Genomic DNA, 14,427 nt, shown 5'->3' with positions numbered 1-14,427 from the left:
ATACATTGAACAGATTGTAGTGCAGGTCACATCAGGTTTCAGCCACTCTGCTCCTGGAATATAAAATGAATCCTCAGAAACATTCACAGGGGAAAGGCTAATTGCAAATGTGGAATATTAGTAAAGACAGTAAATATCCATAAAATGACACCTTCCCAAATAATAACTAAATACTGGGAATCGTTTATGCAGCTTGTCAGAGATGACAAACCAAAGATTGTAGAAGATTGAAGACCTGTACGCTAAGCTCTTTCTCGGGGCTCTGCGTGGCTGACATCAACCAAAGTGACTTGTGTTAAATCCGTACGACTGACGAGGTTAAAATTATCTGACAGACTGTGTGCATTCTACTTTTCTTCCTCTCGGCTGCCATTGGCTGTGGCAGGCCTTACTGAACTCTCTGACAATCAGCAGTCCATCGACATGGAGAGAAGCAAGTCGCCCACCTCAGGTAACCTGCTGACACAAACACACACACACACACACACACACACACACACACACACACACACACACACACACACACACACACACACACACACACACACACACACAGCCAAGTCCACCTTCCCTGTTTGGAAATATGTTTTGTGATTGGCACTGTGAAGCTTTGCTGGGATGCTATTGTCGTTAAATGGGAGCGATACCTACACTATGCAGCTTGTGGACACTTCACCTATCACCAGACCTTCTTCACCTGATGAGAATGGCAGCTGTTTGAAATGTCAACTCATGTTTGAGGTTGTAGTATGGACGTATTATAGTCAAAGCTTTGAAAATTACAGGACGTGCTGAAAATCTCATACTTAATTTGCTCTACCTCTTTCTTTATGCCTCTTTGACTTTTCTAGTTTTTCCAACTCTTCTTCTACTCTTGGAATGAGTAAGTCCTGACACTGTTGTGAAGGGATAGCAGAAAAGTAGCCTCTGTTTAGATAGACAGAGAGTAAAAAATAAAGTAAGCAAAGCATAGGGATGGCTAAAGATAGCCGGCCCAATAACATGCTTACCTTAAAACATTGTTGATGCAACAGCTGGCAGCATGTGGCAGGAACTTGCACAATTTTATAAAATCAAGGCTTAAAAATCTGAGATCAGAACAGTTCTCACGGCTGATTTAATTATTTATTTGTGTCATTAATAATATATTATAAATACCTCCTGTGCACTACTTTCAGTTAAATATTTGCTGGCATGTGTAACATTGCGTGAATGCTACATGATGTATAATGAAATAGACATGCCTCTTTAGAGTGGAATGGTTTAATGAAGCGTATAATGTAAATGTCCTAAATATTTGTAGTTAATGTAATATTCATTATCTTGTCACCTGCTTTGGGTTTCAGGATCACAGGTACAGTATGATGGTATATATGATGGTTTGAGGTTGGGTGCAAGAGATAAGCTGTAGTGGCTCCTTATCATAGATAAGAAGAAAATGCAAGAGGTTCCTGGGTACTGAGTAAAGGTTGTATGCTATAGATGAGGTTTTAAACTATGATATTGTCTATACGTGTTGAGGTTGTTGTGGTTGGAGAGGGCGGATGAAAAGAGTGTGTTTGTGATTGCAAAAAAGAGAAACAGAAATGCATAATGGAGAGAAAGAGTGATGAGAAGATTTCCCTGCAGGCACTTTCATATCTGTTGTGGGAAAACACTTTATCTCAGCAAATTCAGAACTTAAAGGTCAAATGGAGAACATTTGAAAAGTGTATAAATCTCTGTTTAAGATAGTGCCAAGCAGGCATGCTGTGTCCTCTAGACTCTGAGTACTTTATAAGGCTTTAGTTTCTAAATGATTTAAACCAATTAAATTCAGTAGCGATGTTTCTTATACAGTATGTACTAGTTGATAAAAACTTCTGCAGCATTTATAATTCATTATTTGTTTTTTAGTCTGAAACATATTTTTGTCATACTCTGTGACATACCTTTCTAAATGTTGCCTTAATGACAAGTATGTGCTTTTCATAGTGGTTCATAGTGGAAAATAGTAACAATATCTATCAGTATGTTTTTGAACCTCCAGAAATAGCATAAAACCTGCCAACATATTGATAATATATTAAACATTGAAACTCTTGAAATAAGTAATATAAGTTCTGGGAAAATGTGATCCTAAGGGCTAAGTGGAGGATGTTTAGGAACTCAAAATATTATGCCTTTGAATTAAGCAGAGGTACAGTGAAACGGTGTTTTTCTCACAAACAAGCGGTGCATCCCATCTTTGTGTAATAAGACATCAGTAGCCAGTGATACATTCCTACATTGTTTGCAGATATTTTATTAGGCTGATGTGTTTTACAGAGAATAAAAGCGTTGGGGATTTCTGCCAGCACTAAGGCTTCTGAAAACATTATTTGACAGGTTTCAGGCCACCAAGGGCACTGCTGTTTCCCACTTCTCATCTGGCAATGCCCCAGAGCTCTACTCCTGTACTTATAGGTGATGAGATCACTTGGCTCCTTGTTGCTTTGTCGGACTGTGCCCACATTGTCCTCATGGGTCCAAGCCTTTGAATGACTTATATTCACCTAAAACTATTTCCAAGGTAAATCCTCCTAGAGTCACAGGGACAATGCTTTCCCCCCTAATAACCAGCAGTTCCTGTAGGACGGGGTGTGTGAGGTCTCCTTTAGGACCAGGCATCTCAGGTATCCATGAGGAACTTGGAAAATAGTATGTTTAAGATGAACTCCCAGACGCCTCGTTGTGGAGGTTCTCTGGGCACGTCCAACTGGGAGGTGAACATGGGGCAGATGTGGCCTGGGGAATGCCTGGGGTTAACCCAGGAATGTCTGTAAAATGTGGCTGGTGTGAAGGACGGCTGGGTTGCTTTGCTTGCTGCTACCACAATCCTTACCCAGATAAACAGATGGATATAGATGGATGGACCTAGATATGCAAAGTACATTGCACTAACCTTTGTTTAGTGTAATGTATACACAGAACATGGCTATGCTGCAGAAAACCAGTCAACAGCAGTCTGGTTTATTAAACTTTAGTCTTGCTTTTTCCATCTACCAGGAAAACTTTGGAAGGCTGGGGAAAAATGTGTACAAACTGACATACAAAATCCTCAAAATATTTTAATTGGTGCTTATTTGTCGGTATAGGCATCTTGTTGCCCAGTAGCATGAAAAGACCGAAGCACCTGTATCAGCAGGAAGCTGAATAGTGTGACTCAACAATGAGTCAGCGACAGAAGTCAGGTTTTGAGACTTTTGGCTTTCAAAACATTCAGCTGCTTCGTGATGGACTGTGCTACAAGCAAGTGAGCATCTCTGAATGTTTTTGAGACAGTTTTTACCAGCAGTGATTACAAGCTATGCAAACAAACTGGACCTGACTAAATGTGACCTTCTACTAAAGACCTGTCCATGTTGCCAGTCCTTGTTAGAGCTTCAAAGTCACTTATTACTCTATGAGCATCTTTTTAGTATGAATACTAATTCACTATAAATTGGGTTGTTAAATGTTTGTCGTTTAGGTTTTTCTATTTAGCAAATGCACTTGTATGGCTTGCTCTCCCATTATTGTCTGGGATACGGAAGTTGGTTGTTTCAGCCTTGAGTTCTATAATTGTTGTCTTTTCTTTTGTACTCCCCATAAGGAGAGCAGAAGAACAGAATAACAAAACCAGGACACAATGTTCTTTGCTATCTTGGCAGAGAGTCTTTTAGCATTGTAATGTGGACGAGGTCATGGTCATTCTGTCCCATTACATGCCTGTCATTTGGTAATTGGAGAGATGGAAGAAAGAAATAATTTTGGAGACGGATGAAAAGCACAGAGACAGCTGGACACGGTGTGATCAAGTGTCTGATTCACTTACCCAGAGAGGGGGAAAGGCAGGTGTGTGGAGCTGTTCTATTGATCTGAGTAGTTTCAATCAAGATGGAAATGTTAACAATGGTTAATAGCAGTGCAACCTAACTTGTAATGTTTTTGTCGACTTAAAGAATTGTCCAATATTAATGTGAGTGACGAAGTGTACATTTAAACTAGTTGAAATGAGGAAGCACAGCTGTGCTCTGCTTAATTGGCGAAGAGTTCATGGTTTGTTTCCTCCTGCTGAATATCAACGTCCACCTTTTTCTATGGCCATTAGAGGCTGCTTGGCTGTCCATTGCACGCCAGGTGTATTGTGTCTGTTCTAGGCCTATACAGCCTGTGGACAGCTAATTAAGGAAGCCTGCCATCGTCCCGATTCACCTCGTGTGTCACTAACTGCAACCGACTCTCTCCTCTCCTTCACACATCGTCCCCTCTCTTTTACCCAAACCTTTTCCTATCTTCTTTTTGTCATTAGGCCCAGTAATTGGCCCTTCTCCTGCCTGAAAGATGTCTCCCTCCACATCCTCCCCATAGTCTTCTTTTTTATGTCCTGAAGTCTGTTCTTTCGGTTTTGGGTCATGCGTTACATTTTCTCCGGGGGCTTTATGCCACAGGTAGCTGCAGCAAAGCTTTCTTGACCGGGCACAGTTGTAAGATGGACTAACAAGCTGGGATGCCAGTGATCGGTGCCTGACCCGGCAGGATATTTTTAGCAGTGAGCATGTCAGGGGAAAAAAGGAGGAGGTGATGGCAGACACTTTACAGTGTGTCCAACTGGTGCCACCTGCTCAGCTCCAGGCAACTCAAGCTGGCTTGATGAAACTTAAAATAATTCTACCAACAGATTTTTAACTAAACCCTGCTTGTGCACTGACATTGATTATACATAGTTAAACTAAGTATGTTGCTCCTCATAAAACTGTTTATGTATAATGTTTAATAAATTATTTGGACAAACTATGTGTTATGACAAACCTAAAAAGGTCAATTTTTTTGTGAATCAAGGAAAAACTATATTGTATTGTATTTTAGTAGACAATATTCTTTTAGGTAAATTCATGTTTCAAGACAAGTATCCTCATCCTGTTATTCCATTTAAATGATTGTGCTTAAAAGTCTTGAAACACAATGATGCAATCACAGCTAAAATCCCTTTGTAAACTTTGTATCACACTAATATGCTATAATATTATAACTATTGCAAAAAATAGGAATGAAGTAATACACAGTTGGAGCTTTTTCTGGTTGCATAAATGTTGTAATAAGAGAATTTCACTTTTGTTTTACTACAACATTTCTAATGTACACTTTCAATCATAATTTGCTACTGGGCTATTCCTGGTAAATATTGTGCTTCATGTGCCCAGAGCAGTAAGATGGGTAGCAATAATGCACAAAGCTGTGTCATGCCAGTGACTGTGTTTTTAGGATGAGGATAGTAGGATAGATCACTAAGAAACTGCAAGAACTGTGTGATGGTGTCACTGTGAGGATGTCACCATCACCAATGACCTTGATAATTATCATTGTGTAAACCTATGCCAAGTAAAATTAAGTCAAAACCAACCAGTTTGCCGATGATGTACTGGTAATTACTGTAAATGCAGCATTGTGTTCAATAATAGAGTAGTAATAGAAAGAGTCAACATTGTTCTGCTGAACTGGAGGTAAGACAATATGTTGAAGCAGTCGTGTGTCGTTAGCAATGTAATCATTAGCTCTTTTTGTTTGGAATGTATTTAAAGTGTGTTTGGGTCTGGTGCTAGTGTTGGGGCTCTGAGATCAAGCATTACCATACTGTTTATCTCATATGAATTACAAACATAATGTTGACTTAGTCTTAGAGTTGCTGCAGTAGGGATAGCAACAGCACTTTAAATAAAGTCTACACTGGCCGTGTGACGCCAGCAGCCTGTCAGCAGTGCAAGGCCTCTGTCAGTGTGAACTTCCCACTGGTTGCAGTCAATCAAGTTTCTGCCATCAGAAGCTTTTCAGCCGCTGGGTGACAAACATGAGCACAGGAAAAACAAAAAGGAAAGACCTTCGGGACTCTGCTCTTGGGTTTGCCATAGTTAGCTCTTCATTAAGTTTCTGTTATGATCAGGGTGGACGTCAATTGCAACCAACATTTTTAGCAAATTATGTTTTTATTAGTAGTGGTGATCAGGTGTAGTAAAAGTAGTGGTAGTGGTAGTAGTGCTGTTTGTGATAGTATTAGTGTTTTTTGTTAAAAAATTAAAATAATAGTTCTAGTTTCTTACTAACACTTTTGTTTTCATAACCTTTCAAATGTTTTCCTTCCTGTTACCTGCAAGTCTCTCTTTTCCCCAGTTCACCCATTGTGTTTGTCTCTCCCATGTTGCCCTGAAAAGTCTGTGTCTGTTCTGTTGGATCTCCTATTCCAGTTCATTACCCAACCTCCCTTCACAATGACCCACGCGTCCTGCCAGAGCCTGTGGCCAGTCTGAGAGCCAGCCACTGCAGTCCAGTCTTTTACTTGCTGGACAATGGTAAGAGGAGGGATGTCTCACGGATCTCAACCTCTTCATGGACATCTGCTTGTGTTTTTTTTTTTTTTTTTACTGTTTAGCAATAACGCAACAAGGGAGATGGGATGGGATTATTGGATTGTTTTTTGGCAGGTGGTTGGTTCGATGTTGCACCTTGCATGCTAACTCTGCTTCCACACTGTGAGCAACCCGATTAGAGGCACATTCATACGTTACAGCTACAAAAGAAACATGACATTATTCTGTTAGTGAATGTCAAGAGCAGAGCAGATTTTCTTTTAGCTACCTCGTTTGCACACGTCATGAAGAACAGAACTCCATAGCTGGTAAAAAAAATGGACGAGACGTGGATTACAAACATTCAAAGCTACCCTGTTACATCACAACTTTAATTTCAAAGGCTTAATGTCTAAAGAAAATAGGTTTAGGATGCATCCGTCCTATATATATATATATATATATATATATATATATATATATAAATAAAAAAAGGTTGTAGTTGCAGTTCACTACACAAATGCATTCAAACCATCTTGCGCCACAATCGGTCACAACAGACTGACGTACCAACCAAGTTGCTTGCAGTGTAAGCAAGCCGACAGGGAGTGTGTTTTTAGAAGTAGACTTTCTGTCGCTGCCTTGTCAATGTGTTCCATGCCTTTTGTGCGACTGCTGGTGTTGCATTGTCTCTCTGCAGCAGGAGGGTAGACATTGTGTTGTTTGTCGTATGTGCCAGAACTGGGCTTTGAACTTGAATCATAATTCCAGCAATACTGCAAGGCAGGCGGGCTTGGGAAGAGGAAGGAGTTGTATTCCAGCCGGGTACCTCTTGTCCTCACTTGTCAGTGCCTCTAGTGCTTCATTCTCTGTGATGTCAATCATTGTGCCTCCACTGGAACCACACATCTTTGTCACTAAACGGCAATATGCTACTTTACCTAACTGTGGCGCTTGGAATCTCTCTCATTGTGTCTTTCTGACTGTGTGTCAAAAACTCACAATCTCATCTTGATGTCATCTCTGCTAACATTCATCACTGTGTCATCTCTAACTAACTGCATGGTGCCCACTATGTCACCAGCTGCGGTGCTGATAAATATGACTTCAGCTTGCTTTGTAAAATGATCAGTGTTGTGGCCTGATCAAGTCTAACAATGGCCCCATGTGTGACCTCAGCACTCTATGATTCACTCACATGAAGTTCCCTACACAAACCTTGGGGGGTTAAAATATAAACATTATTTTTAGCCATGCTAGCGTAGTGTCTATCGGTTGGTCTGTCGGGTTCACCACTTTGGTCCACACTGAAATATCTCAACAGTCTTTAGATAGATTGCCGTGATTGTACAGAGATACACGATCCCCAAAGGATGAGGCCTACTGACTCTTCATATAGCGCCAACATGACTTTGACATTTGTGGTTTGGAGTAAAATATCTTGACATCTATTGGATGGAAACAATGTTAACATGCTTACGAGCTACACTAAGATGATGAAACATGATGCCTGCTAAACAGCAGCATGGTAGCATTGTCACTATGATGAACATGTTAGTAGGCAGACGTTAACATTGAGCTCAATGCATCGCCTCACAGAGCTGCTAGCATGATCAGATTCTTAGTCTAGTTGACCCCTTAATCTAACAGCGGGTTTCATCGTCAGAGGCTTTGATTTCACTGGCATTGTTTGTAGAAAAACAGTCTGCGGGATCAAAACAACTCTTTTCAAGGTGAAACACACTGCTAAATATGTGGTTATTAGGTTTGCATAGGGAATACTATGGGAACAAATCACATATGGCTATGGTCACACATGGGCCCAGTCTAATATAAAGTGTTGTGTAAAGTGTTATAATATTGTCACATAAAGATACTAACAACAAGATACTAGCATGGAGTAAAAGGTATTCGAGCCAGGAAAAGAAAGCATTTGAATTATAGTACATAATGATATTATTATTTGTCATATTTAGACACAAAATTGTAGTGATGCTTAACCGGGACTGCAGCTGCAAAAAACAACGGTAATGAATGTTTGGTTGGTTATTGTTTTATATTCACAGTAAACAATCCTTCGGCTCCTCAAATCAATCCCAACCGTTCATGAAGCGTTAATGCAGCACTGAGCTAATAAACTGAGGGACATCTGTGTGTAACAGGTTTATTATGAGATCTTTTTCTCTGTCATTGTATCCCTAACACTGCACATTTTATACGGTTGCAGTAGCATCTGATCACTGCAGTTTATTATAAACACACACACACACACACACACACACACACACACACACACACACACACACACACACACACACACACACACACACACACACACAGCTCATATATTACCTCATTAACACTAATCAGAAAGGCTTTACTTTTTCCTGGAAAAAATGGAAACATGAATTCATTGATTGAGAAATTAAATTGGAGCACAATAACTCCCCAATTTCCTCTGCAATAAAGGGAATATATTGTTCCTCAAAATCACCTTTGATACTGAGCTACCCACATTTTCCTTCTCAGCAAATAAACTGTATAAATGGAATTAACTGTCTGTACGTTACAGTACATTTATAAAAAGGTTCAACCATTTACCAAGAGTAGGCCCCATGTCCTCTGCTGTACTCTTTTCTTTTATGGTACTGTATGGTAGAAGGATTGAAACCTTGAGTCGACATTTTTACAAATCTAAAGTAAGTGGACGGAATTATAAATAATGCAAATTCTTGATCATGCCGTTTTCCTCGGTGTCATGAAATTTATCAGTCGTCATGTAAACGCCATCCTGTGTCTTCCACATGTCAAGTTAATCATTCAACACAAAGAAACAATGAACTATTGCCTTCTTTTTGTGAGGGAAACTGACTCATAGCATCTCAAGTTCGACCTTTGCAGTTCTCTACTTACTGCAAAATGCTTGCAAAATGTTTTAACAAGTTATTTGTTGCCTTCAGTGTCTGACTGTGATTTTTGTATTGACACCCTGTGGTGTCACCCTGTTTATTTGTGCTTCCATGTCAGACATCCCAGGCCTTAGAAAATCAGATTTTATTGGGACATTTAAGCAGAACAAAGATTTTATGCAAAACTGACCAACTGAAACCTGAATTTTTCAGTAAAGACATTTAGCAGGGTTTTTAACATTTCAGAGATGTGCAGAGGATGGGACTCAGTTGAGCTATTAAATTAAATACATTCGTCTTGCCTTGTTGCAGCCTAACAAGACAATTACCATCAGTTGTAAGAAATATCTCAGAATGTGGATAACTTGGGATGTTAAGTTGGCCCAGTATAGATATTGTAGAGATAGCTGGGAACACTGGCCTGGGACAACAACGGAGCATGTATTTTAAAATATGCCTGCTGTGTGCATCTGCACCAATTTGCATGTTCTGGTTATTTGTTCATTTGAGTGATTTCCATTTTGTTTAGTTTGAGTTGTTTTTTTTTTCACTTTTGTTTATCATTGTTTTACTTAGATTACTCCTACTTTATTATTTTTTATTATTTTTTTATTTTAAGGGATTAACTGGTGCTTTGTTTCCTATTCTTTTGTTTCAGTAAAGGGACCCGGCAGAAAGTTAAGTCTGCCAACAGATCTTAAGACTGATCTTGGTACGGTAGGCGAAAGCCAGCAGTTTTCACTTAATTTCCTTTCAGTCATTTAGTTTCTGCTTTTATCATGTTTTCTGGGCTTTTTTGTTGCTTTAGTAGTTTTTATTCTCACACAAACTTTCTTCTTTCAGTTTCCTTGTCACTCTCTCCTCCTGTTCAACCAGCCCATGAGACTGTCGGACTGAAGTGTTTGTCCGTTTTGCCCCTTAATGTATTTTGATTTCATTTAAATCTTCTGTATGCGTTTCTTCTACATTTTGCAAGTGTTTATAAAGGTGATTTATAACTCATGCCCATATTTAAATTTGAGGTTTTCTATCGCTTCATCATGATTGGACCATCTTCTGATTTTACACAACCTTTCGTCCATTGAAAGCCTTGCTCTACAGTGATTGGATCACTCGCTACCTCTTTCATTGTAACTGGATCATTTCTCTCTTAAACACTCTTTTAACTGAATCATCTGCATTACAGATACTGAGCGTCCCCCCCCCCCCCCCCCTCCCTCCTACATCTCTACTGCTGTACATACACATCACAATCTCAGGTTTCCCTTTGCTCTGCTGCTTCACATATGCTGTCCCCTTTTAAAACGCCTGCTTCTCTAACACAAAATTGTGCCAGTGCCTACTTCTTCCTGTGACTTGCCTCATTTAATGACCTTTCTTTACCTGACAGGTATAACAAATTCAACAACGCTGTATTAAATTGAGTTGAAGCAATAGTGACAGTGAGAACATTAACTCAAGTTTTGAAAATCCAATTTTATGAACCTTAAGTTTGGTTGCCTTGTCACACATTTAGTATGATGACGAAGAGAAAATTAAAAGCTCATTTAAAATGTCCTGTGAGGTTCAAACATGCTCCTCCAGTGTCAAAAGGATGTTATCATGTTGTCAGTGAAAGGGGAAATACTTAATTAATCTTTTATCCTTATTAATAGCTACAATATGAACTATGACAACTAAATATTTAGTTAGAACAGTCGGTTACAGAGAGTATTACTCTGTGTGTGTGTGCGTGTGTGTGTGTGTGTGTGTGTGTGTGTGTGTGTGTGTGTGTGCACTGTGATGGATAAGTGCAGAAATCATGCGTTTGGGGAATGTGTGTGTACAGTGCCATTTTTTCTGCTACCAGTTTCATGCAGAATAATACGGGGCAAAAATGATTGATTTGCTGCATCTGTTACAAAACATTAAGACAGATACACAGCGCTGTCGTCCTATGGCTCTTTTGTTGGTTTGTTCAATATCGCTGCAGTTTTCACTCCGTCTTGAAACTGGGCGAGTATTGCACGTGTATTGTTGGGTGGCACCCCGGAGTTTTTCATCTACACTTTGAAATTGAGTCATTTGTTTATCAACTGGCTGAACAGGAGACCTAAATTTGATGTGAAAGACATATGATCGCTGCGAAACACTAAGCTGACGGTGACAAGCGAACACTGTCTCGTGTTTTTACTCATTCAGACACTCCTGTCAACCCCAAACAGTTTGAACTTTGGTTTTACTGCCACAAGAATGTCATTAAAGAAAAGGGCAAGACAAGTGAGAAAGTACTCAGGCGGTAGGTATCATGAAGCTATTAATTACGGCTGTCCTGGCAGGGCTTTTGTCAAATCTGTGGACCACAAAGAAGCGCAGAGTGCATCCAATCCACACAATTTGCCCCCACACACTGTACATTAAGTAAGGACAATGCTTCCAACAAACTCTGAGGGGAGACCATGTTTTCACAATCCCAGAAAACAACAAGTGTTTCCTGTCACCACCATCTGTAGCTGATCGTGTTGCCAAACCGACTTAACTGGAGTGCTAATTTGCATTAAAAACAAAAGTAAAAGGCAGCTATTAGATTGTTTTATTCTTTTTTATGTTCCTTTGATTTTTACTTGTAACTTTTTTGCGATAGCTAGTGATGTCACAAAGCTTCTGGTCTTAAAAGGAAATGAAATGTTTCTTGCTGAAAACAAACAGCAATTTAAAAGAGACAAAAAGACACAAAGTGGAGATGAAACAAGCCTGTTTTTCTTTTGATTTTCTTTCTTGACCAGATGAAACTGCATTCACAATTTGCCTTTGCATTTTGCTCTGCTGGGGAAGTGTTTTCTGTTTCCCCAGCATCTCTTTCTCCTCCCTGCTCATACTTACTTCAAACCACTCTCCGGCTCTTTGTCACTCACTCTGGCCTTCCCTTTCTCCCTCACCAACATCTTTCTTGTTGACAATCTGATTTCCAACATCGGCTTGCTCCTCTTACACTGCAAAAATATCCATTTTCATAGGTCATGTAGTTTACTACTGAATAGTTGAGCTATTAAGTCTGCATTTTTTAAACAGAGCAATATGAGAAAGCTCCACCTATTCCTTGAAAACTGCATTATGAATAAATCTAATTCTCTCCCCTCATTTGAAGAATTGTTTTTAATGACATATGAAGATGGATATTGCGGCAGCAGATTAATATGTTTGACAGTTTTATTTCCCTCCTTGTATTTTTTTGCTAATGCTTTGCCGTTGTTACAGATCATGTCAATGGACATTGCACTAGCCCCACCTCCCAGCCCTGCTCGGCAGGGAAGCCCCGTGTCCCGATGGGTCCCGAGGGGCCACGGCTTGCCCGCAGAGGCCCTGGCCGACCGCCCTTCCGCAAGGCCCAGTCTGCTGCTTGCATGGAGATCTCTTTGCCTGTGTCCCACACTGAAGGTGTGTGCTTGTCTTCCCAACTCCCATCCCCTAACCTCTATAACATACCCTGCCTCCTAACAAGTGCATGCCATCTTCCCAACCTGGGGTAAGTGGACTAAAGCTTGATATGAAGCTAACACAAGACAAGCGTATGCTAATGCAAGTTAGCAGCATAAAAACGTACTGACAGTGAACAGTTTGCAGATACATTCAATACGAACATTTCATTTGCTGTTCGCTAAAGCTCTTCCACAAACAGTGATAACCGTAACCAAACCCTTCAGGTCTGTGAAGCTTTGGATTTCACTGTGGCAAGGGAAACGTGTGGAGGTTGTAGGGTGATGTCTATTGTTTAGCATTTCTAAAACAAAAAACGCAAGAGCACAAGCGTAAGGAATTGAATAAACAGTGTGTATGTATGCTAAAAGTAAGTTGCAACTGTTAGCATGACCACATAGCTTACTACCTACAGTAGTCAGCTACAGAGGTAACCAGTGCATATTTACTGTTTTACAAGTCTAAAATCTAAGAGTGACTTTTGACGCATTGTTTCAGAAGGTAATAAGAATTTTGAGTTTTGATTTTTGGCAAGTGTGCCACCGTTATGAATACAAACTGCATCAATGCCATGCAAGATCAGAATGCTTGACAGGCGTAGCAACGGAAATATGCGGTGAGTAGCAACTAGTCAATTTTGTTAATATTTTCCAAAACATAAATAGTAGTATAATGAATTGTATATGAACTTAATTTTTAGAAGGTACGGTTGCACACGAAGGTATCTGGTGATCAGCCAGCAGGTGTTGACATCTCACAGCTTCCAGACGAACAAGATGACTGTATGTTCAAACCAACAGCAACTGTGTCAAGTTTATTTGTTCAGCAGTGTTTGCATTTATATTAAACAGATAACTCTGCAACTTGCATTAGCATCACCTGACAACATTTGGACTACAGGTTCTGCTTCTCTTGAATGCAAGAAACAGCCCTTGCATTGTGCCCCTAACATTGTTGCTTGTGTGGATCGTGTCCCCGGCCTGAAGGTTGGTGCAATATTGAGTGAATATTTAACCAATTGATTTTACTTCTCCAGTGCCTTGTTTTTTCTTGGGTTTTTTTCACTTCTACATCTAAATTGCCATGTATTTAACTTTAAAAGCAGCACTGATGTGTTATAAATGAGTCTCACAATGAACCTTCCCCCACCAAGTAAAGGTCTCTGCCTTTTTTCTGTTGTATTTGTTTTCTCTTCTCATAAATACGTATTTTTTTACTTGGTAACAAACAGGATGTTTATGTAGTGTGGCCACACCTCCCGACTTTCTCAAAATCCACAAACTTTGAGCCGAGGAAAGCATTTCTGGTATTTAGTTAACCAGAACATCTGCTTTTCATTTGTTTTGTTGTTGTTTGGTTCATTTCAGTATGCACACAGATAAAAGAGGTGATTAAGTACAAAATCAACTTGCATGATCTGCATTTTGACTTTCTCATGAACAAATCTGACATTTACTTTCTTACATTTGAGCTACTTTCTACACACCCGACATTTACCTGCACCATGCTGAACATGCAGCTGTGTGTGTGTGTGTGTGTGTGTGTGTGTGTGTGTGTGTGTGTGTGTGTGTGTGTGTGTGTGTGTGTGTGTGTGTGTGTGTGTGTGTGTGTGTGTGCATACGTCTTTGTGGTCTGAGAAAGGGAATGTGTGCATTTGGTGTGTAAATATGTTTCTGTGTCTATGTATGTGCGGTGCCAACAGGTGTTTCAGTGCGTTT

General features: G+C 39.9%; 1 protein-coding gene across 9 annotated transcripts in view; it reads left to right on the top strand.

The window, feature by feature from the left end:
- stxbp5l (syntaxin binding protein 5L) overlaps positions 1-14,427 on the top strand; it is a 130,738-nt gene that overhangs the window by 103,199 nt on the left and 13,112 nt on the right. For 4 of the 9 annotated variants that reach the window (XM_029458614.1, XM_029458612.1, XM_029458615.1 and 1 more), the window contains 4 exons: positions 386-451; positions 6,243-6,347; positions 9,912-9,965; positions 12,491-12,670. In XM_029458614.1, coding sequence (XP_029314474.1) covers positions 386-451; positions 6,243-6,347; positions 9,912-9,965; positions 12,491-12,670 — 405 coding nt within the window. The remainder of the gene's footprint in view (positions 1-385; positions 452-6,242; positions 6,348-9,911; positions 9,966-12,490; positions 12,671-14,427) is intronic. The other 5 variants (XM_029458617.1, XM_029458616.1, XM_029458613.1 and 2 more) reach the window with 4 other exon arrangements.

Source organism: Cottoperca gobio, chromosome 21 (genome assembly GCF_900634415.1).
Source record: "Cottoperca gobio chromosome 21, fCotGob3.1, whole genome shotgun sequence".
In the NCBI taxonomy this organism is placed as follows: domain Eukaryota; kingdom Metazoa; phylum Chordata; class Actinopteri; order Perciformes; family Bovichtidae; genus Cottoperca; species Cottoperca gobio.
Note: the sequence above shows the minus strand (reverse complement) of the source record. Positions and strands in the feature narration are given on the sequence as shown.